The sequence below is a fragment of the Phoenix dactylifera genome, chromosome 3 (assembly GCF_051530095.1).
Source record: "Phoenix dactylifera cultivar Ajwa chromosome 3, Ajwa_hap1_PhDact_Kaust_v1.1, whole genome shotgun sequence".
Classification (NCBI taxonomy): Eukaryota; Viridiplantae; Streptophyta; class Magnoliopsida; order Arecales; family Arecaceae; genus Phoenix; species Phoenix dactylifera.
This window is the reverse complement of record NC_143192.1, coordinates 30,851,928-30,878,662: the sequence shown is the minus strand read 5'-3', so window position 1 is coordinate 30,878,662 and position 26,735 is coordinate 30,851,928. Positions and strand designations below refer to the sequence as shown.

Sequence of the window (26,735 nt, the reverse complement as noted above, 5' to 3'; positions counted from 1 at the left end):
TCATTAGAAATTAACCAAAACCACCACCAAGCCTTTCCTAGGCTTAATACAATCCAATCCATGGTTTGGGTGGACTTTTCTCCAAGTTTCAATCCCTAAAACTTTTTACAACAAAGTATAATAAATTATAACAGAACAAAGTAGAGCTCCCCAGAAAAATGAATAAGCAATTCATGGAGCTCCTAGAAGCAATTGGTTAGCCTTGAATAGACTTGAATGCTCTATACCAACTCTCTTTTATAGTGGAAGATGTGATCTTTAAGTTCACAGTCAATGCACTTGAATATCAACTCCTTTCTTCTCTCTTTTATCACTTCTCTTTTACTTTTTGTTGTTCTCCTTATTTTCCTTAGGTGTTCCCATGCATTTATATCTTCAAAAAGTGGATGGAAGACATTTCTAGCTATTCGATAGGTTGAAAGAGCCATTTTGAGGCAAAAATGGATGTTCTGATCACATAAAAACTAGCATTTACTATTGTCAGATACAGGCAGATCAACTCAACTTCTTTAGGGATCAAGTTGTGATCTTGAGGGGTTAACTCGAGATAGCTCTTATTTTTACTATGCTCTATCTTTCGCTTGCGGTCATTGCGGAATCGACTCTTCTATTCTTTGGGGTCAACTCGTTAATATACTAATTTTGGCTTCTTTCTGTTTCTCGTTTGTGGCCATTCTGAGGTCAACTTTTATTTAATAGGAGTTGGCTCGTGATCTTCATAGTTCAGCTTGCTAGCATACTAATTTTGACTCTCTGCCTTTTATTTGAGATGTTCTAGGTCGATTCATCTTATACAAGGGTCGATTTATGAAAGTGTGCCAGTCTTTGTTAGTGTGCCAGAGTTGACTTGTGATTTTTCTAGGATCAACTCTTGAAATTGCCCAAAGTTGGAGTCTTCTATTTTTTCCTGTGGACATTCAGAAGTCAGCTCGTAGTGTCCCAAGGTTGACTCCTCTTATACAGAGCTTTATAAATTTGAGTTTGATTCTTCCACATTGAGAGTGATGGATTGATATCTTCTTGGTTTTTTATGAGCATTCTTGTACAGTCCAAGTAAGTGATTAGCTAACTTTTACTCAAACATTTTGTATTATCAAAATCAAACCTTTTAGGTCAACAATCTTTTCTCTTTTTATGGTGACAAAACTTTGGAGTATAAAAAAAAATAGTATAGGAGAGAATAACATCCTTTTTGATACTAAGTTGATCTATACAATTCACTACTAGTCTTAATTACTGAATCATACAAAAAAATAGTGCTTGAATCATGCAGAAATAGTGTGAATTCTCTTTTAAAAATTTGATTATCTCTTATTACTCTAATTCTCCCTTTTTATAAAAGTTCAGTTGCGTGAATTCTCTTTTAAAAGTTTGATTATCTCTTACTACCACAATTCTCCCTTTTTATAAAAGTTTAATTCTCCCCCTTTTTAAAATTCTTCTTTACTACCATACTTGATCTTCCCCTTTTTGTCATAATCAAAAAGAGATGATGATGGAAGGTAAGAACTTGAAAGTAATCATCATGCAAGGAGGCATATACACAACATAGATAATTTCATTGCATTACATTTTCTGTTGAACTAGTATAAAAGAATTTCACCGCACATCACTAAGGCCCTGTTTGGGGGAGCTTTTGGAGGGCCAAAAAGCACTTTCTAGCCCTCCAAAAGTACTTTTAGATAAAAAATGATGTTTGATAAAATTTTCGAAAAGCTGTTTCAGCTTTTGTGGAAAGCTGAAAACAGCTTTTGGGGAGAAGCTCCAATTTGGAGCTTCTCGAAAATGTTGTTTTCAGCTTTGTTGAAAAGCTGTTTTTTGGACCAAAATACCCACATTTAAATCTCACTTTTTTTCCCCAAAACCCTCATCCCACCTCTTCCTCTCTCACCCATCCTCTCCCTCTCCCTCTCTATCTTCTTCTTCCTCTCAACGTCGCCGCCTCTGTTCCTTCTTCCTCTTCTCTTTTTTTTCTTTTTTTTTTGTTTTGGGAGCTCGTGGCTGCCCACGGTGGCAGCCACCATGCCGGCCACCACCCATGGCCGAGGATCCTTCTATATTTCAATGAAATAAAATAATAAATAAATAAATAAATAAATAAATAAAATAATAAAAAAAAAATAATGAGTGAGTGGCAAATAATCTTTTCTAAATAAATAAATAAATAAATAAAAATATTAGTAATTATTTAACTAATTTTATCACATAGCTAGAAATCTTGTTAGAGAGATAAATGATCATTAGAAGGATGAAAAATTAATTTACACTAATAATTATAATATTTTATATATTTATTACTGTATTATACTATAAATATAATATTATATTACATTATATCATAATACATTGATATGTTATGTTAAATAATTTAATATTATATTAAATTATTATTCTATAATACATAATGTTATAGTACTATATTATAATAATATTATATTATATTACATTAATATTATATTATATCATATATTTATGTATTAATACGTATTATATTTTATTATGCTCTGTTGTATAATACTGGCAATGTCCTTTATGGTCATTTTGGTACACAAAAGTATTTTCTCAATTTGTTTACCAAATACATGTTAAAGTGCCACAGCACTTTAGAAATGTAATTACCAAACAGCAAACAACTTTTTATAAACGCTCTGCTTCAGACAGCTCTACTTCCAACAACTCTACTTCTAAAAGCTCTACTACTAACAGCTCCCCCAAACAGGGCCTAAGATAAAGTCATAAACTTGATGGAATAAATTCATACATGAAACTTTCCATATTTTCAAAATACATGAGGAGAACCATATGAGCAAAAGAACATAAAGACAACACAATAGATAGGGCAATACATAACAACATATGTAAACATCTTGCGTCATTCTATGAATATATCCAAAAAGGTAACTTCATTGTATTTTGCTTTAAAAGTTCATACGATAAGTTTTCATTCTGAAAATCCTAAGAGTATACAAAACGAGGATAGAGATTTCTTAGGTGACTAATCAAAAGAAGAGGATAAAGAAGAAGATAAGCTTCGATAGGGACAGTGAATGGTGGATTCCAAGATTTAGAGGCCGATGGTCTAGAGGGTCCAGGTTGAACAGAAAAAGAGATGAAAGGGTCAAGTGGCTCTCACCTCCTGAGTGAATAGCCCAAGAACCTGGACGATAGTAGAAGCTGATGTAGTGATAGACACGGTCAATCTCCTTGACTCATCCCAAGCCTCCCTGATCATACTATGAACCTCGTTCCCCAGCCTCTGCGCCTCAATAGTGGATTTCGTCATGTCAACCTGGATAGAGGTCCGCACAAATCTCGTCTCACTCTTGACATCAACAGCCCTCTTGAGCTAGCTACTCACTAAGGGATGAATATCTAAGATGTCATGCCTCAAGTTCACCACCATCTGAGTCAGAGTAGAAACATCAGGCTCTAGTCATTGACAATAGGTAGTGCACCTTGAGAAGACACAGGTGCCCTCAGCTTCCCTTGCCTAAAGACTCCAGATGCTATCAATATAGCAATCACCTTTTCCACTATAGATCTCATCTAATCCTCGTCCAATCTGACGATGTGACTCGAGTTGCTCACTAGCTGTGAAGGTTGAAAGTTAAAGGATGCAGAAAAATCTCCAACTCCATGCTCCACAAGAATCTTCGATACTATAAAAGGCATCTCAGTAGGGGCAGTCAGGTCGATATCCTCAACAGACTCACTGGGCCTGACCTCTAGGTGACAGTGCTCATCTCTTCTAAGCTCATCATGCCTGCCACCTCCACCATGATGCGTCCAATGACTGTCGATCTTATTGTATCACATCCGATGTAGGAAGCGGTCATTGTTAGTGTCACTTTTACAACAGTAATCTCGAGATTTTTCTCTCGAGCTCAACACTATATTCCCTAAACACTAAGGTCAAGATCATGTCATAAGGTAGGGATACCTTCAACCTTCTCATTGCCTCGTGCATCTAGCGAAACATAAATGCAGGCAAATTTAGGAGATACTCCGTGAGCACATGAAACATCACCACGATATCTCTCTTAGAAATAAAATCAAATCTTCCCATCTTAAGAAAAAATATTCTACTGATCATGTGGTGGAGGAGCCTCATCTCTACAGATAATTGATTGGCACTAACTTCCTCCAACTCAACAATTTTCTCTCATCCCAAAATGTGTTCAAGACGAATCCTTCACTTGTCTAATCCATCTTCAGAGGATTCGTTAGTCGGCATTCCAAAAGGCCTCCCTTTGACCATGGACTCCAAGCTTCCTACCCCAAACTTCACATTCCCATAGAATTTCCTAACTAGGTTGGGGTTAATAGAGACATCCAAGAACAAACAAACTTCCATCCCATCTTCTGCAACTTCCTCCTAATAGAGAAACCCTCTCGGTCCAAGAAATTGAAGTACACCTTCCTATCGGTGGTAACTATTCTAGCAAAGAGTAGTACCTTACTAGGAATTGTTTGAAAAGGAGATGGAATATGCTCTTCAACTAGTGGAGGAATGCAGTCCAACCTCACTTTTGTTCACCATTCTGATGGAACTAAGGTCTTTGTTCGCTTCATCTGCTAGGTAAGTTGATTTCATAGGGCCATGAGAGAACAAATTGACCCAAAGGAGAGGAATTCTACGGCTTCAAATGGGTGATTTTGGAATAGAGGAGAGTAGGAGAAAGCTTCGAGTGAGAGGGAAGAGGAATTAAAGTGAAATGGATTAGGGATGACTCACGTATAAACCCGGCTTCGACACAGGGGTCGACTTGGCATAATCTTCAAGTCGAATTCTACGGCTTCAAATGGGTGATTTTGGAATAGAGGAGAGTAGGAGAAAGCTTTGAGTGAGAGGAAAGAGGAATTAAAGTGAAATGGAATAGGAATGACTCACGTATAAACCCGGCTTCGACACAGGGGTCGACTTAGCATAATCTTCAAGTCAACTCCTAAGTGGCGGGTCGACCCATCATTTTTTATGAGTCTGACTCCTCCTGATCCTACAGAACCTCCAGTTGACTTCTACTCATTTTTGAGTCGACTCAAAGCTTCCGCTTACTCCAAGAGGTTGACTCCCCAAAACTAGGTGTCGACCCCTCAGACCAAAAGTCGGCTCATACTCATGCGACTAAATAAAATACAGAAAATAGTAACAAATACATAGGCCTATTTATAACTCACAATAAGACTTAACACCAATTTCAATTTTCATTGTCCATGAAAGCTCACAATCAGCTGTCTATAAATCCATCTTCCATCTATTTTGTTTTTTCTATCAATGGTGACAATGAATTTTAAACTCGTGTTAACTCTGTATCACCGAATTAGCCAGGAAATCTAAAGGAGGTTCAACTAAGAAGACACCATTTTTTACTATCTTATATCCTCACTTGTCAAGTTCAATAAACTAAGAATTAAATAATTTTTTTATAAAGTCCCTTTATAGCATTGGACAATGGGCAGTATAAAACTTTTTAGCTATTTCACAACTGAGAGCCAAGGAAAGGAACTCAACAAAAGAAATTCAATGGACTAGCATTTCCTCTAAAAAGTGAGGAAGGTGACTTTCCCGATAGCAACAAGTGAGGAAGGTGCTGGCATCGAGTTAGGCGCCGAGTCGAGCACCAGGCCGGATTTGGGTGGGTTCAATCCAAGTTCGGGCCGGGCTGAGGGGGGCCCAATCCTGTCGTTGCTGGGCGCATGGCTGGTCCGGGCCTTAGCCCACGGAAGAGGTCGAGAAGCCCATCCAAGCGACCATTGGGGCTCAGCTCGACGGAGGCGGGTTTGGGTCTTTCGGTGGCATCGGGGATGCCGAGGAGGCTGGTGGGCAGCATTCGTCGGAGGAGCAAAAGCTCCCCTCCGCCCTTATCAACGTTGCGTGGTCGGCTGCCTCGGGCAGACGTGGTGAGTAGAGGCCAACCACCTTTTCCCGGGGGGTTGAGAGGTCATGGCACGGATCGGCTCAACCGGGTGGCCTCGGCGGTGGCTTCCTTGTCGGATCTGGGGGTTGCGGCATCGACGTCGGAAGTCAGGGGCGAAGGTGGGGCGGCCACGAGCGACGGTGCCAGCCAGCACTTTCCTCCTCTTGTTGATCCGAGTTCTGCTGAGACGGGTGAGCCGTGCCATTTGGCACAGACCCACAATATCAAGCCAATGGCCGGGGAAGTGTTGCTCACCAAGGGAACCGACATTGCCATGGGTGATGGAGTGCAGCAGGCTGAACCAGGGGCTGTGGGGGAGGATCCTGTAGCCTCAGCGTGCCATTTGGCACAGACAAACAGTGAAGGATTATACAACCATATCATGCTCCAATTGCTGGCTTCAGTGAAGGGAGTAAAGGCCAATGGTGGGGTGACTGACAGTGGGTTGAGTTTGGAGGATTCTTGTAGGTGTGGTCCCCGGGAGTTGGGCTGTGCCGATCCATCTAGTGATTTATGAAGGTGCTTTTTTTGAATTGCCATGGTGCGAAAAAACCTTACTTTGCCCCGGCTTTTCGCAGGTTGGTGACTCTACATAATTCGGATATTTGTGTATTATTAGAGACTCGATTATCTGGAGGTAGTCTAGAGAAGGCAAGGAGGGCGGTACCGAGGTCGTGGGGATTTTATGCAGTGGAATCTCAGGGACTATCGGGATGGATCATTGTCACTTGGGCTCAGAGTAATTGTAGAATTGACATTTTTAATGTTTGCACTCAAGAGACAGTTTTGGTTATTTCGGAAGGTAATGGAAACCCATGGGTCCTCACAGCTGTGTATGCTAGTACAGACTACAGGGAGAGGAGGATTTTGTGGGAGGAGGCATCCCAATTGATTAGTCAGGGCCATCCGATGTTAGTAGCAGGGGACTTCAATTGCATTACCGACCCCCAGGAGAAGATGGGTGGCCATCCTTTTACCTTTAAAAGTAAAATTAAGGAGTTCCGGGATTTTCTTGATTCGAATGGATTGGTTGATTTGGGCTATTCAGGCCCGCGGTTCACTTGGTGTAATAATCAGCAGGGGCAGGCCCGAGTTTGGGAGAGACTTGACAGAGTTTGCGCCACGGCAGGATGGGTTCAGCACTTTCTAGATTACCATGTCAGACACTTGCCTAGAATTGCGTCGGACCATTGTCCATTATTGGTGAGTACCGAGGCACTTTTTTCTGTTTGCCCTCCTTTTAGATTTGAGAAGATTTGGCTTTGTTACCCACGGTCCTGGGAGATGGTCAAGAAGGCCTGGAGCATGCCAATTAGGGGGGATGCCATGCACCGTGTGTCCCACAGGTTGGAGTTGACTTCTAGACGGTTGAGAAGGTGGAACCGTGAGAAGGTGGGGAATATTTTTAGGAGGATGGAGGGCTTGGAGGAGGCCATCACCAGATTACAGTCTCAGGAGGTCCAAAGTGGAGGCTTATCGGAGGAGTCGGGGGAGCTTAGATCACACCTAGCACTACATGATTCGCTCCTTAGACAGCAGGAGATTTTTTGGAGATAGAAGTCAAGGGTTCAGTGGATTTTGGAAGGAGATCGGAACACCAGATTCTTTCATCAGGCGACAGTGATTAGGAGGCATCAGAACAGGATCAAAGCCAGATGTGAGGATGGGCAGATGATGGAGGACCCAGACATGATCAGGAGGATTGTGGAGAGTTTCTTCAGAGCTAGATGGACAGAGCAGATAGAGGAGGGGAGTTCAGTGGACATCCCGATGCCTCAGACTCGGGTGTTGGAGGAGGAGTCCGCAGCACTGATCCGGCCGGTTTCGGAGAGGGAGGTTAGGGAGACAGTCTGGTCCCCGGAAGGGGACAAAGGCCCATGGGCCGGATGGTTTTCCTTCAATGTTCTTCAGGAGGTATTGGTCGATTGTGGGATAGGAGGTGGCGGAGGCCATACAGCAGTATTTTAGTACATCTACTATGTCAAGGGATTGGCAGAGGACATTTATCACTTTGATACCGAAACGACAAGATGCGACTGAGCCGGGACATTTCCAGCCGATTAGCCTGTGCTCGACTTTGTACAAGGCTACGACGAAGATACATGCTGTTAGGTTGAGGGACATTCTCCCGAGGTTGATCAGTCCGGAGCAGGAGGCTTTTTGGGGAGGACGGAGCATTACAGATAATGTGCTCGTTGCCCAGGAGTTCATGTTTGATCTTCGTAGGGCGCCAATGAGGAGGAGCTTGATGGGGATCAAGCTTGACATGGAGCGGGCGTATGATAGGATAAGATGGGATTTTGTGAGGCAGTCTTTGCAGGGGTTTAGATTTTTTGAGATATGGATCAGCTGGGTGATGGGTTGTGTACGGCATCCTTCTTTTGCCATCTTGATGAATGGTACTTCTTTCCGTTTCTTTGAGTCTACTGGAGGTTTGCGCCAGGGTTGTCCTCTCTCTCCCTTACTTTTCATTATCTGTGCGGATGCACTCTCTAGAGCTCTTAGACATACTGCGACTATACAGGAGTTAGAGGCTTATAGGCCGGTGGAGGGGATAGTGCTGATCTCTCACATGCTTTTCGCTGATGACTGTTTATTGTTGTCTCGGTCGACTCGACGGGCCGCACAGGTTATCTGCAGGATTTTACGAGACTATTGTGCAGTATCCGAGCAGTGTGTCAATCTGTCCAAATCAGCGATATGTTTCAGCCCGAAGACTAGGGTACAAGTCAAGAATTCTATTTTGGAGATTCTAGAGGTGGGTGAGCAAGTGGATCCACTGATATATATGGGGATTCTGCTCTCAGGTCAGCGGCTACGTAGGAGGGACTGTACTTCTCTGGAGCTCAGCATCAGACATAGACTGGAGGGATGGCAGAGGCACACACTCTCGATGATGGGGAGGATCATCCTAGTTCGGTCAGTACTCTCGTCGATTCCGACTTACTTTCTCTCCAACTCTCTTATTTCAGTGGAGGTTTTGAGGACTATTGAGCAGTTCTTCAGGAACTTCATCTGGGGAGGGAGTAGTGGTAGAGGCGGTATCCACCTGGTGACATGGGAGGTCGTGTGCCAGCCGACCAGGGTTGGTGGATTGGGAGTGCAGTCTTTGGTGGTGAGGCGAGAGGCTCTAGCGGCGCGTCATGTAGCTAGATTTATGCTAGAGCCTGATAGTCTGTGGTCCTCACTGATGAGGGCCAAGTATGGGGCTTTGCTCCCGAGGGCGCACGGCACCATTCGCCGGTGTGGAGGGAGATGTGCGCTAGGGCCATGCAGGTGCTTCTGGAGATCAGATGGTATATCGGGGACGGACGATCGATCGATGTCCTGGCAAACAGTTGGGTGAGTAAGCAGCCGATCAGTTGTCTGCCGACCGTGGTGGACTCGGCGAGATTGGATGGATACAGAGTATGCGATCTATTGGACCCTGTTGGGTGTCAGTGGAGGGAGGGGCTGATTCGTGAGGCATTCGGAGAGCAGCTGACAGAGTTGGTTCTAGCACTTCCGGTTCCATCGCGAGGAAAATCTGACAGGCTAGTGTGAAGGCCATCGGGACGGACACGGGTACGAGCTAGAGATCTTCCCAGTCTGGCCGGCAGATTGAAGGAGGATGGATTTAGAGGATGCGGATTCATCCGCATGTAGTGCTATTCATCTGGAAGGCGGCATGGAGCTGCCTACCGACCAGGAGTCTGCTATCCCGACGAGGAGTGAGAGTTGCGCAGTACTGTGTGGTGTGCACGGAGATGGAGGAGACTATCGACCATGTTCTAGTGCAGTGCCCAAGGGCGAGAGAGATTTGGAGCAGTTCACCGGTCCCCTTGCCCCAGTCGGTGGAGTCAGCACAGGCTCTGATTATTTTATTGAGAGCCTCCATTCGGAGCCCCAGGTCTTGGGAGGAGGGCATCCTCAGAGCATATCTGGCTTACCATATTTGGTTGGACAGGAATGCTGGTATATTTGAGGGTAGGAGGCTCTCACCGAGGATGGTAGTTCATAGAGCTATATCACAGTCCGGGGAGGTTATTGCAGCCTCAGCATTGTTCACTGTTGGGATGGCCAGGGACATCTGGGGCACTTCATCTGCTGTCATAGCGCCTAGGTTCGCCCTCGTTTCTTGGGTGCCCCTACCCCTTGGTCATCTCAAAGTGAATTTCGACGGAAGTATGTCGTGGATGGTACTACTGGAGGTGTTGCATTTGTGATCAGAGATTTCTGAGGCAGGCTGGTGACAGCCGGGGGTCAGCGCACGCTAGGACTTACGATTGTAGGGACAGAACTTCGGACAGCATGGGAAGGATTATCATTTGCGAAGAGAGTCCTCGGTGCCGAGTGGGTGCTTCTTAAGAAGGATTCCTCGGTGGTGATTGACTAGATTCGAGGTATAGATAGATATGCTGATGGCCATCCTCTTATTAGAGATACTCGGAGACTGGCCCAGGAGTTGGGAGGCTTCCAGGCAATACACATATTTCGGAAGACGAACATGACAGCAGACTGGATCGCCTCCTTCGTCGCCCGGCACTCCAAAAAGTTTCTTGGAACATCTATGAAAGATATTCCTTCCTCTTTATACTCTTTACTTTCTCGTGATTTGACAAGATGTACTCACTTTAGAGCTATATAATTTGCCGTTTTGACAAAAAAAAAAAAAGAATTCATGATCTCAAAGAACAAGCTAAGCACATGACGACAAACACTGTGACAATCATTTTGGGCATTACAAATCTTTCTGTCCTTCCCTAAAACCTATTTTCTACAAGCTCCTTCTCCATATCCATTTACCAAATGGAGCATCATACCTTTAATACATCATAATTAAGTGGTTGTCATTCACATTGACTCTGGCTTACAATTGAAGCTTCATGGATGAATTAGTTGCCCATCTCATATATTGCCGTCCTCCCTCTATGTCTAGATCCTCTCCATACATCAACAACAAGGTATGTCTCCATAGCCACCATCTGGAATTCTAGGTTCACGACAGATCACCTTCTTGCCCAAAGTTGCCTTGGCAAGGAATATGGTATCAATTCAAAAGGGTTACATGACGACAACAACAATCATCCTCGATTTTTTAATGCTTCGTCATTTGCTTAATAGCTTAAAAGAAATTATGGATAAAAAAGCTTGCTGGCTGGCAAGCTGGTTAGTATCGCCAGGGCTACTTTAGTATAACAGGCACGGAAGGACATAATACGTGCAACACTGTCTTTGAAAGTGCAGGCTCAGTTCTTACAGGCTCAGTTCTTATAACAAGGCATTTAGCTTTCAAGGAACCCTTCTTTCTGTCACCATTTCCACAGCTAGAAGGCAGTCCTCAACTTGTATCACCTTACAGCATGACAACTTCCATGACAAACACACAAAATTATTAGCAAGATATTACATATTGCCCCCCTTTTTCCTTGGACACTCTCATACATTATCACTCGCCAGTTTATTTTTTGTTATAGTATTCTGCGCCAAAATAAAACAATACACATCAAAACTGATACATTAAGTTAAATCTCCTTATCACAGTGTTCTTCGAAGCCAAAACGCTAAAGACTGAAATGATCACACAACAGTTTTCAGTAATATTTTGGTCAAATAAATAGTTCCTGTAAACCAGTCATCACTGTTCTAAACTGGTTTTTTTAATGGAATACACGCAATGTACAAATAATAATATTCGCTAGTACAAGTCATGGTCAAAAAAAAAGACGTCCATCCAACTTAGATAAGGTTACTAGAATTGATGGTAAAAGATCACAATAGCGAGGAATAGAAGTCAACATGCAGTAAATTTTCAGCCACGTCCTCTTCTGTAATATTATTGAGATGCTTCGTACAAACTACAAACAAATACTGTTGATACAGTCATACTGAACCATATTTAATGGCAACTAGTTGATCTACTAAATCTATATCTATTGCATGTCAGAACAGATATTAAATGACTTAATTGACTGTTTATTTTGCTCTTTGAACCCGGAAAAACAAAAAATAGTGAAACTCAGACGGTGGAAATAATGGGATCCTCAGTTGGAAAAAGTGAGTACTCACAAATGTAACAATAGGCTATGCATTGCAACTTGAAAATCTATTTTATGTAAGCTTCGTCTGCATATCTATTTACCAAATGGAGCATCATATATTTAATACATCATAATCTTACTACTTTCCTGGTAAGAAAGCAAAGAGACCTTAATTACTTCATAACCTCCTGGAAAAGAATTGACTTTGACAACATTTTTCATAATCAAGCAGGTGCCGTTGAGATTGACTATGGCTTAGAAATTGTGGTTCGTGGATGAACTAATTTCCCATGTCAAATATTGCCATCCTCCCCTTATGTCTAGACCCTCTCTAAAATCAAGGAAAATGCTCAAAACTTGAGAATGCTTCACCCACGATGCAGGAGCCCAAAATACATCAACAGCAAGGTATGTGTCCGGCAGACACCATCTGGAATTCTAGGTTCATGACTGCCCCCCCTTTTGACCAAAGTTGCCTTGGCACAGAATATGGTTTCAATTCAAAAGTGTTACTTGAAGATGACAATCAGATGTCCTCAAATTTTTTAATACTTCATAATTTGCTTAATAACTTTAAGATATTATGGATAAAAAAGCTTGCTAATTGGCATGTTGGTTAGTATCACCATGGCTACTTTAGTATAACAGATAGGGTTGTTAACGAGCCGAGCCCGAGCCTCTGTGGGCTCAGCTCGGCTCGTTCCATAAAAATTCAGGCTCGGGCTCGGGCTCGGGCTCGGTACCGAGCCCTGTATTGGGCTCAGGCTCGGGCTCGCTTGGCACAGCCGGGCTCGGGCTTGAGCTCATAAGGCTCGTTTGCCCGAGCCCGCCCCATCCCCATCCCAGCCGGAGCCTGCCCCATCCCCATCCCCATCCCCATCAACGGTTCGTCGGAGGAGAGGAAAGAAAGAAAGAAAGAAAGAAAGAAAAAAAGAAGAAGAGAAGAAAGAAGAGGGCGGCCGCAAGCACCGCCGGCACGGGCATCGGCCACGGGCACAGCCGTGGGCGCCGCAAGCTCGGCCACGGGGGAGGAGAAGGGAGATGAGGAGGTGTAGGAAGGGCGTTGACGGGCCTTCCCCTTTTCAATGAGGAGCTCGGCCCGTTGACAGCCCTATCCCCTCAATATAGGAGGGTTCAGCCGGCTCGCTTGTTGCCTCCCCCGCCGGGGCGGCGGCATCGGGGGCGGAGAAGGGAGATGAGGAGGTGTAGGAAGGGACGAAGGGTACCAGAGGCGGGTGCAGAGGTGGAGGGGAGGGCGGCGTCGTCGTCCTCGTCCTTGGAGAGATGGGATCGAGATTTGGGCGTACGACGTCGTCGTCCTCGTCGTCGGAGGAGGAGAGGGCGGGGAGGGGGGCATCAGCTTCGGGCTTGGGGGCGAGGAGAACGGAGTTGTGGGTGGGCATGGAGCCATGGAGCGGTGGAGGTAGGGTTGGCCGGTTGGGAATATTCTGGAGAAACCGAGAAGAAAGGGAATTTAAATAGATTAACGGATTTGTTTGATTAACGGGTTGGTTCGGTTAACGGGTTGAGTCGGAATCCGAACCAATCTAATTCGATTTAAAGAAATTAAATGAATTTGGGTTAGTCCGGGTTGGGTCTGATCTAAATCCAACTGGGTTCAATCAGAATGGGATTTAAATTGATTAAGCCAAATAAAATTTAATTGGGTTGAGTCCAAATTTAATTGGGACCCAATTAAATTAGTACTTGGACTGAACCCTAATTTGGGCTCGTTTGGGCTCGTGAGCTGCTCGGGCTCGAATTTAAACGGGCCTCATTTTGGGCTCGGGCTCGAGCTCGTTTGACTAACGAGCCGAGCTCGAGCCGGGCTTTTACCGAGCCGGGCCCTAGCCGAGCCCGAGCAGCTCGGCCCGTTGACAGCCCTAATAACAGACAAGGAAGCACAGAATATATGCAGTCCCATATCTTATGATAAGGTATTTAGCTTTCAAGGAACCTTCTGTCTGTCACAATTCTCACAACTAGAGGGCAGTTTTCAACTTATGTCACCTCACACCATGAGAACTTCTATTACAAACTCACAAAATTATTACCAAGAAACTACAAATTGCTCTCCTTTTTCTTTGGATCCCCTCAAATCTTTTCACTTGTTAGTATTTTATTCATTGTTTTAGTGTTTTGCACCCAAAAAAAAACAATAGACATCAAAATTGATATATTAAGTTTAATCTCCTCATCAGTGTTTTTTGAAGCTAGAACAATAAATACTGAAATGATCCTACAACAGTATTCAATAATATTTTGGTCAAATAAATAGTTTCTACAAACCATTCATCACTCTCCTAAATTGGTTTTTCCTAGGAATATGTGCAATGTCCAAATAATGATAAATGCTAGTACATGTCAGGTCAAAAAAGAGTTCTGCCCCACTTAGACAAGGTTACTAGGATTGATGGTAAAATATCACAATAGCAACAGAAGTCCACAACATGCAGTAAATTCTCAGCCACATCCTCTTCTATACTATTCTAGAGATGCTATGTACAAACTACAAAAAATTATTGTTGATACAATTGCTACAAGTTGATCTACTAACTCTATATCTACCGCATGTCAGAGCAGATACAAAATTAATCAACCATAAATTTTGCTCTTTGAACAAAAAAAAAAGAGTGAAACTCCGACAGTGGAAATAATGTGATTCTCAAATGGAAAAGGTGAGTACTCATAAATGTAACAATAGGCAATGCACTGCAACTTGAAAATGAGCACTTATGTTCTACCCATGACTGTGTTTTCCCTGTTTTATTTCCTAATATTTCTTTTCACCGGTTTATCTTGTGTCTTCCTAGTGATATGAGACACTGTTTGCTTATAAAAGATTAAAGGTATCCAGTTGTGTCTGTCCTGACAAGTCATGACCCAAAGGATTGTACTATTTATGCTCTGCTTGGATTGAAGTGGAGATGATTTCATGGTATTTGTTGATCCCACAGTGTATCTAGTCCTTGAATGTGAACACTTTTCTCTCCACTGAATATCTAGCAGAAAGTTAAAATCCAGCAGGATTACAAAAAGGTGTTCCAAAGCACTTTTCTCATCACTGTTTTGAAAAGCAGAGCGTAAAGCCACATATGCATATCTGGTCCCCTGATGGCATCAGGTACCCTATATGAGACTGTTATATATGATCAGACCATATATGAGCTGGAAAGATGATTTACTTAGCACTTTGTGGACACATTCACAGTAGGATTAGCATTGTGCAGCTGCATATGCAGCCTACCCATTATTTTGCAACCGCTTGCATAGCCCTTTCAGAATTACGCCACCACATATATGCCATTCTTACACAGGTCCACCATCCATGTAAATACGGCATGTTCAAGTTAAGATGAGCTTTGGTTTTCATGAGCAGTAGATCAAGTGGGTCATGGGGTGTGTATGTTCTCCATCTTTTATCATTCTAGTGAATGGCTCACCTACGCAGTTCTTCGAGTCAGCGATTGGTCTTCGGCAGGGATGCCCGCTGTCCCCGCTACTATTTATTCTCTGTTCCGATGCGTTATCAAAGGCTCTCCGGCAGGCAGCAGAGTATTAGGTCCTAGAGGTGTACAATCCGGCGGCAGGGGAATGCCAGATCTCGCATCTATTATTCGCCGATGATTATCTATTGTTGGCATGAGCGACTCGTCGAGCTGCGAGGGTGATTCGGGATATCCTGGATGATTACTGTTCTACTTCAGGTCCGCTAGTAAACAGGGGTAAGTCTGTCATCTGTTTTAGCCCGAAGACCCCCCACAGATCAAGACTTCTATCAGAGAGATTCTAGGCGTAGGTGAGCAGAAGGGTTCGATGAGGTACCTTGGGGTTCCCATTACGAGCCGACGTCTTCGGCGCAGCGACTGCTCTAAGGTTGAGTCGAGCATTCGACGTAGATTAGAGGGCTGGCAAGTGGATGCTCTATCCATGATGGGGCGCATCATCCTGATGTGGTCAGTTCTGAGTTCGATTCTGGTGTATTTGTTGGCAAGTACACAGGTGTCGATGTCCCTATTAAGATCTATGGAGCAGTTGTTTAGGGATTTCATGTGGGGCAGACGAGAGGAGAGGAGTGGCATTCATCAGATGGCATGGGAGGTTGTCTGTCAGCCGCTCAGACATGGTGGGCTAGGGGTCCTATCACTGCGGGCGAGGCGTGAGGTCCTAGCTGCGCGGCGTGCTGCTAGGTTTATCCTAGAGCCGAACAGTTTGTGGAGCGCCCTGATGAGGGCTAAGTATGGTGCTCTCGTTACGGAGTGGAGCTTCGGGCCGGGCGTCAGTGTTCATGCATTTGGCGGGAGATCTGTTCCTCCGCCCAGGTGGTGCTACCGGCGACGATTAAGAGTAATTGAAGAATATCAAACAAAGATAGACCGCTATGGCTAGACGATCAAGTGGATGGCTGGTGATGGACAGTCCATTGACATTCTAGAGGATAGATGGCTGGCAGAGCTACCGCTGAGTAGGATGCCGACGATGGTTGACTCTGCAAGACTGGCGGGGCTCAGAGTCCGCGACTTAATGACTCCCGGAGGGGGCAGGTGGGACGAGGTCTTGATCCGAGAGGCTTTTGGGGTACATCTTGCGAAGAGGGTTCTTGCCATTCCGATACCTCAGGATGGACAGGATAAACAAGTGTGGGCGGCGACTGGGTCTGCCAGGGTGAGGTCAGCTGATATTCAGGTTGTGATGAGGGGTGAGAGGGCGAGGCGTGTGATGGGAGTTGGATCTGGAGGATGCGGGTTCACCTACGAGTGGCACTATTCATCTGAAAGGTGATCTGGGACTACTTACCAACGAGGAGTATGTTGGCCAAGAGAGGGGGTAGGATTCCTCCGTTTTGTGTGGACTGCCTCAATTCGGTGGAGACCGTCTGTTATGTTCTGTTCGAGTGCCCACGGACAGCCCGGGTTTGGAGGAGGGCATCATTCCCCCTTCCGGGATCCGATTTTGCGGTAGAAGACTTTCTACGGCAGGTGAGGTCTGCGGTACAGGCACCGAGCACTGTGGAGTAGGGCATTGCTGCTGTCTATTTGGCTTATCATATTTGGTTAGACATGAATACCAGAGTTTTTGAGGACAGGAGGGCCCCACTGAGGTCTGTTGTTAAGCGGGCTCTTCATCAGACAGTGGAGGTCATTAAGTCGTTGGAGCAGGATTCACCGGTGATGGCTACGGACATCTGGAACCCCCCTCTGCTTCTATAGTGCCCAGGTTTGTTCGTCTCTTGGGAGCCCCCACCTTCTGGCCATCTTAAGGTGAATTTTGATGGAAGCTTGCCCGCTAGTGGTGATTGGGCAAGTGTGGCATTTGTGATCAGAGACCATAGCGTCAGGCTGATTGGGGGGTTGTCGTTCCGTTGAAGCCTCGGCATTTGGGGCGGAGCTCAGGGCTACATGGGAGGGGCTATCTAATGCGAGACATGTATTGGAGACTGACAGGATCATTTTGGAGGGAGATTCAGCCGTCTTGATTGATCATCTTTAGGTGGAGAGACGGAAGGGGGTGGAGCACCCGCTTCTGTGCAACATACGACGGATACTACGGGAGTGTCGGGCCACTCAGGTCAGGCACGTCCTTTGGGAGGCAAACCAAGCTGCTGATTGGGTTGCCTCCTTCACTGCTCAGCATTTCGGAGAGTTTTTGTGGACCCAACAATCCTTAGTTTCTGTTGCTTTCTGTAGTCTTCTTGATAGTGATGCAACTGGTTGTGCTTAAATGAGAGCATTTTGAGCAGCCGACCCACCAAAAAAAAAAAAAAGCTAAGGTTCAAGGTGGATGTGGGTTTCAGGAGGGACAGATATGCATATATTAACAATATCAATATGTTAATTATGCTATAATTATTGCCACCTGGAATAGAGTATAGCAAGCACAAATTATTACATGTTATTGTTATTAATACTACTAGTATTTTGTAAAAAGATATTCATTATTCTATAAAATATACTTTATTTATTTTAAAACATCTAAACACCAACCACTTAGGCAACTACATGTGTGGCTGGAAAATGCATATACGCTTTGTGGAATCTTAACCACCTGCAAATCACAGATGCCTTTTAGAACATACTTCTTACCCTCACTCCCTAACCTCCACTTCTATGATTTCTCTCCTAAATTGGACCTAGATAGTCCAACCACAAGTGGATTTTAAAATTCCCAATTTTTCCCAAACAAAAACTGAAGTTACTAAAAAAAACAAAAAAGGAATTTTCCCAACAGCATTGTAAGCAACATCCTTGTTGATTTAAAACCTTTACAGAAATTCTTCCAGTTGCCCAGAAAGGCTCTAAGCGATCTTAAAAGCCTTGGATGCTTTCATTCATGTCAACAAGGGTTGAACAATAACCATTTGACTTGCTATCTTGCTATTAAAAGAACACAAATTAGGCCCAACAGATCATTATCACCGTGATATAGACACTAAATAAGTGACATTAACTTTTTTCAACCATAAGCTGCTCTAGATTTTGCAGAATCATCTGCCCGCAGAAGTTTTCCATTCTACAAGGATGTTTTGGATATAAACAATATGTACATCAATGCCATCACTACATGAAGAAAATAAGCCAAACTAGCATAAGGCTCTACAATGAAACATAAATGCTGGCAAAGAAAGTAATGCAGAATCTAAGAAAACATGTTCAGCTGATGCAAAGGAGATATTCTTATCTAACTTTATATGCTGAGGAAAGGTTCATATTTTAAGATTGGAAAACCCACATTAGGTTAGAAAGGTTTAAAAGCATAGATTGCCCTGCAGGCTTTGTTCAATATTGGGATTTGTCACAGGACAGAAAAGAGGTGGTAGTAACATAATAAGCATATATCGCCTATTTGCCATAATACGGAGACCAATATCGCAACATAATGGTCTCAATCTACCCTCTTACAGCAGCTGAAACAAAACTAAGCAGTCATATGGACATACACATATACTCCAACTAGATATAACATGAAAAAGATAAGATATATGCCAATATCATGAAACACAATGAATTCAATACATAAGAATCCAGATACAGGACAAAAAGAACTGGTTGAAGTTCTGAGCACAGTGGAATGGAAGAAGTAATTACTGGTATACAACAAGTAAAATATTCTATTGACAACTAGTGATGACTCGAACAAAAAAGATGAAGAAGAACCCACAGCCATAGATGGTACCAAATTAAGCACAAATGGTCCTAGCACAAAATTGTGGTAGGACTGGGAACTAAGCAAAAAAGCTCCATAAGATGGAAAGAGAAGACTTGTATTTTGTCACAGTTCAAAAGAGGACAACATTAGCAGAAGTTAGATCATAATCCATAAAGATGGCCATTTTGCATCATTTCACACCAGTTGTTGAAACATCTGGCTTCCCCAAAAGTCAAGACAGGTTTAAAGAAATGCTAGATGACCTAACCTTTCTAAAAGTAACATAATGTACATATGATGCTCCCTGCTGATAAAAATAATCTGAGTAACATAGAATGCCCAAAAAAGCATAAAAGATAAGGATGATAGCACTCCCAAGATTGTGTTGGCAAAGAATGGTAAACAAATTTTGGCAAAATACTAGCAAAAATATTGACCATCCAAAAATCTACAGTAGCTCCCCCCCTGCACATCCTTTTCCTTCCATACACAGTTTCAGATGAGCATTGTAAACAGAAAAATAGCAAAGACCTAGCAGTGCCAACAAAATGTACCTCCGTAAACAATGAGGAATTTCATATAACCAGCCTAGGTTATCAAATTTTTCGAAAGGATTACTGCTACAAGAGTAGCATCACAAGAATGAGGCCATGATTGAGTATTTATAAAGTATTCCAGCATTTATCACAAATAGAAGCAGGTGGCAAAATATTTCAAATAGAAGTAGCACTCATAGTTATAATGGTGTCCTAAATAATTATTAGATGATTAACAGCATTTTTGAAATTCAGCACAATGCAAATAATCAAGCACTTGTAAAGCAGAAGAAGGATTAAAATAGACGTTTAATTAAGCACTGTGGTCAATTTCTCAATATGATGCTAAAGTTCTAGATCTAATTAAAAAGAGCAGTTTCACAACTCTTGTAATGGCTAAAAGAACAACTAGAGCATATAATGTCATTCAAAAGGTTAAATATAAAATAATCTATTTTATTTCTTGAGATAAAATAACTTATTTATTTCTTGAATAGGAAGCACATTCAATAAATTGCAATGCTAAAAAAGGTTTCGACCTTAATAGTACCATGTTCACGCTTATTTTATGTATTGTCAATTCACCAGCAAACAAGAAAAGGTATTAGATTTTTTGCAGTTGAGGATCAACACATGAGAAAGCATAGAAACAAAGTCTTAATTTATCAAGATGAGGTCAGCTAGAAACAACAACTCACTCAAGAAAGCTTGACAATGAATTAAGCAAGATGTTCTGATTAGCTATCAATTAGGCATAAACATCTCACAAATTAGACCAACAACCTTGGCTTGAGCTAGTGGTTTCACTAGTGAGCAGATGGGCAAAGGAACAAAATTTCAGAACATAATATAGTAATTGCTGAAGGTACGAGCTTGTCAAGCTAGTAAAATCTCTTGGTAGTGGTGTCAGAGACCTGGTTCAAATCCCACCTTCAAATGATTGCTAGTTCCCTCTCCAAAATCGTATTTTGTCCAAAACTCCAACTAACCATTAAATAAAGAAGAACAAATTATATGTGTTTCTATCAACTAATCACTGTCAAATTAGTACTTTTCCTAAACAGGCAACAAGCGACACCAATGTCGGTAAAGGAAGTTTTTGTAATACAATTGTTTATGTTATTTAATATATTTTGGTGATATATTAAAGAAGCCCTTGCAAGCACAAATTTTCATCTGAGCACTTGCAAGGACCACAAGACCTATAAACCAGAACTTCAAGGCTGAAATAGGTATTCGATACCACTTGTCATTAGTTTTGTAGAGGTCCACTTAAAATTAATGTAGATAGAAAATAGATAGTAGAATCATTTTTGACTGATCCACGTTAAGGTTTGTAAGTGACTCCATATTCTTATAGTAAACTACCAACTTCAGAACTGGATCTTCATCGCTTGAGCAGTCAAGTGGCTCCAGCATTGAATTATTTTTCTACTCACATGACAAATCAACATATAAACACTTATGCTCAACCAGAAACAATAGCCACTTGAGGTTTGTAAAGGTTTTGCTGACAGTTATAGCACTTGCATCAGAATCCTCAACATCTCGTCTCTCATAATTAGACACAATCAAAATCTATAGTTTCTACTTCGTATCAGTTTTTAACAACCATTATTTTAAAAAAATACAGGATACACCTTATCATGCTGACAAGACAAGAGAAAAGGTCTAATCTCTATCAGTATGGCTCCAATTTTATGGCAACACAATCAGAGCTCTGCTTGAGAAGGGTAAAAACACTGGGGGAGAGAAAAACAATATTTTCAATGCCTCACAAGAATTGAACATATAGTAGTTAAAAGGCAAACCTCTTCCATCTTCCAACACCAAGATCAAATGAAGAGAACCCTCGAATCAATCAATCATCGCCTTCAAATACGCTGCTGAGACTCGATCAGCAAAGCATTTAGCATAATGTGGAGGGCTGCCTCGTAGACGACCCCATCATAATGCATTCCATCGGCCGTGCACCGGCGGCCGCAGCCCCGACTCAACAATCCAATGTTGAGCAACAGAAACGGCCCACCTGATCTTTTCAAGATCTTGCTTTCGCCCACCCCCCGATCGTACGCCTCCCATACCGTCCGGTTCATCCTCTCCCTCTTCTCCTCGGTGTTGAGCATCGAGGTCACCAGCGTCGGCAGGCCCAGCCAGAACATGTGGGGCGGCTGGACCGAGGACGCCAAGATGCCATCGAGCCCGAACTCCGGCGAGACAGGCGAAACCAGAGACGCCGCCGCCTTCTTAACGGCGACCAGGGATTCGCCATACTCCGACGAGTTGGTGACGTGGAGCATGTGCCAGAGACCGGAGCCGAGGACGAGGACGTCGGGGTAGCGGGGCCCTGTGCGGAGATCGCGGAAGATGGCGGTGAGGTTGGGCTCGAAAGGAGCCCAGACGAAGTCGAGCTTGATGCCATGGTCGGCGACGGCGATATGGTAGTCGCTGTGGCGGCGGAAGAGGTCGGCCTCGACGGGGTCCATGGCGGCGGGGTCGAGGAGAAGGCGGAGGAGGGCAAGGACGAAGAGGCGGGCCTGGGAATCGCCGGCGACGAGGATCCAGGAGCCGTTGAGGAGGTCGGACGCGTCGAGGCGGGAGAGGCGCTGGAAGCCGCAGGAGAGGGTGGGTGCGGATGGGGCCCACTGCCAGAGGGCGGGGGAGGAGGCGGTGGGAGAGGAGGGGAGCCAGGAGAGGCGGTGGAGAAAGGGGAGGCAGGTGGAGGGACGGGGTAGATGGAGGGGATGATGAGGGGGGGAGGAGGAGAGGGAGGAGAGGAGGAGTTGGGAGAGAGAGGGGAAATAGGGGGTTAGATGGACGCCGACGGCGAGGGTGATGAAGAGGGCGCCGCTGAAGAAGAGCATCTTGTTCCGGCTCAGGTGCCATCCGGCCATCCCCATCGGCACGAACAGAACCACGCACGCCGCGAGCACACCCACCTGCGCCGGGCCCACCATGGGGAAGGTCGGATAAATCGATCTCGCCGCCTCCTTCCCTACCAGCCGTCAGATCGAGCGGCGGCCCATCGACGAGAAGGGAGAGGGAGAGAGATTGGCACGGCGCAGGTTTGTACGAAACCACGGGGCGAGGGCTAGCTTGCGACGGGAGAGCACTAGAGCGACCTCCGGCATAATAACTAGGGTAGGAGACTTTGGAGAAGGGGAGGGTAGGGGGGAGCGAGGCGGCGATATGAAGCGAGAGGCGGTGGGGCAACCACTCGGTCTCGGTAGGGTGGAGCCATCACCGCGATAGCTACAAGACAACAGAAAAGTGGCGGCCCAGTTCAGCGTGCGCAGCAAGGCTAACGCGCGTGGCCCAGTTCGTGTCGATGGCTCGATTGGATGACTAATTGCGATTTGCGAGTTTGCGACACCACCAATATTTGTTTTTGCAAGACATTTGTACTCCTTGTATGCGATAATTACATCCTAAATTAAGTGACTAAGATTGTAATCGATTCGGGTTGCATCTTTCACGCACCTTCTTTGGCAATGTTGACTGTTGTATGGCACCTCACACGGCTCTCGAAGCACCATGAAAACGCTAAATAATGATCGACCTTCTTTGGCAACGTTGACTGTTGTATGGCACCTCACGCGGCTCTCAAAGCACCATAAAAGATTTCGTCCATTTATTTGCACATATCTCAAAGCAGCAAATGCATTCAATAGAGGACGGTATAAAGGAACGTGAATTCTTCTTTGGCACATAAGATATAACCCTTGTTCGATGGTAATATATTTGGTTCCCCCTGCCACAGCGGACATGGTGGATTTGATCTTGATGGTGGAACAAGAAAATAAAGAAGAGCAGCTTCTAAGTAGTGGTGATGAGAGGATTGCTAGGGGAATGGGGGCTTCTATGGAGGAGAATTGGTTTTTCTTTTTTTTATGGATTTTGTTACCGGCGTAATTGAAATTTTGGAATTTTGGCGGTTGGGATTCGCAAGTGATGTTGGATATGTGTGAAGGTAGGTTTTAGCGGTTGGATTTTGGATTAACGGTTGGGCTGGGAAGGACTGTGGAGGTTTGGATTGATGACATGACCACTTAGGCGTTAGGGGCATTCCGATTATAACCATGAATGCACAGTGGATCTGTATACGAATTGGACCCGAATTGAATGGTTTGCGGAGAACGCAATTTTGCTCGGATCCCCCAACAATATTGGATGGGGCTGTCTTTCCAACCATGGACCCGGTATCAACCCGGATATGACGACCCATGAGTTGGGCATGGATCCAAATGGAAATATGATAGAAACCTCGTGTGGGTTCGATGATTTGATCCAACCTGGCGCAAACACTGAAACCTACACAATGGTTCAATTTATTACATATTTATGTGTCCATTGAATCAAAATGATTTTGTCAAAGATCTTTGAAAATCACTCACATATATTGACTTTTCATCACAAAAAAATTTAAATGCCAACAGCCTGATCCAAATGGATGATTATCTGACGGGTGCTAATTTAATTTTACTTCGTCAACAAGGTTGCCTTTGTAATTCTTGATGAAATAAAAAGTTAGTTGATTCTTTCAATTTACATATCTGCCCATTTACCACAAAAGATCACCTTAAGATATGAGGTCTATGAACAAATCTGAAACAAGTACCAAAGATGTTTTTTTTTTTTGACCTTGAAGAGAACTAATGGAGATATTGAAGAGCTGATTGCAGGACAACCTTGAACCTCATGACATCCAGCTTTACATTCTGTTTGTCAAGAAACACACAACAGATTATGTTCCATCCTTGTGGATTGAAAGAGGATCCTTGAAGACCAGACGATCTCTTGGATATTGCTGTTTTGGGGAGCTCTCCTCTTGTTCTATCTGATATTCCAGATACCTCACCCCCATGTCCAGTGTAGGATCTCCTTCATCATGTCTGCATGCATACTTCGGCTCATCCCATGGGATTATTTGGATTAACGTTGCATTTGTCGGTAGAAGGCCATGTTTGTCAGACCAGCCCCATGAACACCCATCGTCAAGTCACGAGTTCGCAATGCATGCAAAACGCGACAAGTTCTTTGTATCCTCAGGTCCTGCCAGCACCACTTCGTAACCCAAGCTTCCAGTTATTGAAACCACTTCTCCTTTGTTTGTGAGTGATCGCGACCCCCCATTTCGATACCTTAGCAGAAGTCTTGGCTTCTTCCTACCAATCTTTACTGATTTTCTCGTCAAAGAAAACCATGTCCTTAAAAGTTCTGTGAACTCACCCGTGGAGTAACCATTTGGTGACTTGGAGGGATCAATGCTCAGTTCTTTGTGACTGATAAGACCAACCTGAGTTCTCTTGTAGCAATGTACCCTCTTGTCTTGGTCCAAATTGATGATCTCATACCATGGGTTGCTTCAGTATCACTTGGTACTTGTTAATCCAATGAGAATTGAAGTTGGTTACAAGAAATTGAACTTCTCCATGATATTGGCATGAACTTATGAAGAGTGGGATGAAAACATCAGTGAGGTCATGGAAGAAGTTGCTTGTGTATCCTTTAGTGGATAAAACAGTGGCGTTTCATGGCACACTTAGGGGTTTCTTCAGGCTTCACAGAATTGTTAGGTGTTAGTTCCTGGATTTGTTCCACGACTGGTGATTCCCATTTCCTAGAATATGGTCTTATCTTCCTTCTTGTTTTTTCTGTTGAAGTATTTGCCTGAAGGGGACCGGTTATGATGATGGAGGCCTATTCAAGCACTCTAACATCACCCTGCATAAAAAAAGTTTCTGATCTTTGCTGGGAGAAATCACATAATGTCCTGCTCTCTTGAATCATGTTTCCTGCAATTTCAGTCAAAAAAAATGCTACAAAGCAATCGAAGCCATTGCAATTTGAGCGATCAAAAACAATGCTTGCTTGTACTTTCTAATAGAATCCTAAGTAACTGAAAATTGCTTTCCATGCAGGATGAGGGACCACGTGCTGTTGAGTTGATTTTTGATCAGTAAAGTCCAAAAGATGATTGATTTAAAGGACATCTAAATCCTAGTATCCAAATTTGGATTTTGGGCAAGGGATCGCCACACCAACATAATGAGGTTCATCAGATCCTACCTGATTGAAATTTCAACCTAAATGTGATACTTTGGCTAATGAATTTATCAAATTTGCTTTGGTTGGTAGTGTCAAAAACCATATCAATATTCAAATAATGATTGATGATCCAATTCTCTTTTGAATTGAGTTTCCTTTTAGATTAAAGGGTTTTTTTGCATAACATCCTCCTAAATATTGAATTTTGCATAAATATCCTTCCAAAATTTATATTTGCATGTATACCCTATTAAAACACTTGTTTTGCTATTTTACCCTTTTTTATCCTTGTTTTTGCATATATACCTGTTACGGGGGAACTAAGCCGCCATGCTCCACGTGACCGGCACGCGCGCCCATGAAGACTACGGCTGTCCTTTGATCCAGCAATCCGACCCCGAGTCGGACATCTTCGGCTCCACAGCCCGACCTCGAGTCGGCTGCCCTTTGATCCAGCAATCCGACCCCGAGTCGGACATCTTCGGCTCCACAGCCCGACCTCGAGTCGGCTGCCCTTCGATCCAGCAGTCCGGCCCCGAGTCGGACATCTTCGGCTTCGCAGCCCGACCCCGAGTCGGCTGCCCCTTAATCTAGCAATCCGACCCCAAGTCGGATGTCCTCAGCAACGCAGCCCGACCCCGAGTCGGCTGCCCCCTGATCCAGCACTCCGACCCCGAGTCGGAGATCTCTTGATAACGACAGGCTGCTTCCCAGAGGCACGCCGAGGCCTCCTGCTCCACTACTCCCTGCAACGGCTGTATCCGATGCTGTTCCACGATCTCCTGTATCAACCGTACAAAGCGGAACTCTACTACGCCCTGTCATGGCCGTACCCAGCGCTGCTCCACGACGCCCTGTAACGGCCATGTCAGTGGCCACTCCATCGCGCCCCACGATGACAAACCCCCCTGAGAGACCCCCCAGCCAGGTATATATGCGGCTGGGGGAAGAAGGGGGGTAAGCAATATCTTCCAGAGCACTCCCTTGCTTGCGATTATCATCTCTCCTCCTCCTCCAATCTCCTCTGACTTGATCGTCGGAGGGCCCCCACTACCCCAGTGGTGGTG

At 44.1% G+C, this 26,735-nt stretch overlaps 1 protein-coding gene and 1 pseudogene across 5 annotated transcripts; both read right to left on the bottom strand.

Annotated features, from left to right (window-relative positions):
- Window positions 1-3,024: 3,024 nt before the first annotated feature.
- LOC103697138 (Pmr5/Cas1p GDSL/SGNH-like acyl-esterase family protein) lies at window positions 3,025-22,841 on the bottom strand. 5 transcript variants are annotated; one of them, XM_088717943.2, is made up of 2 exons: window positions 21,432-22,841; window positions 3,025-11,468 (listed from the first exon to the last, which is right to left on the bottom strand). In XM_088717943.2, exon 1 carries the CDS (start codon window positions 22,575-22,577, stop codon window positions 21,495-21,497), a length of 1,083 nt encoding a protein of 360 aa, XP_088574069.1. In that variant the 5' UTR covers window positions 22,578-22,841; the 3' UTR covers window positions 3,025-11,468; window positions 21,432-21,494. The 5 variants fall into 5 exon arrangements, with proteins under 5 accessions (XP_088574069.1, XP_088574067.1, XP_088574070.1 ...); XM_088717941.2 differs by having other exon boundaries at window positions 3,025-11,378; XM_088717944.2 differs by lacking the exon at window positions 3,025-11,468 and adding an exon at window positions 11,478-11,755.
- A 1,271-nt stretch (window positions 22,842-24,112) lies between these two features.
- Window positions 24,113-25,557, bottom strand: LOC148714299 (alpha-1,3-arabinosyltransferase XAT3 pseudogene; annotated as a pseudogene).
- Between the last annotated feature and the right edge of the window lie 1,178 nt (window positions 25,558-26,735).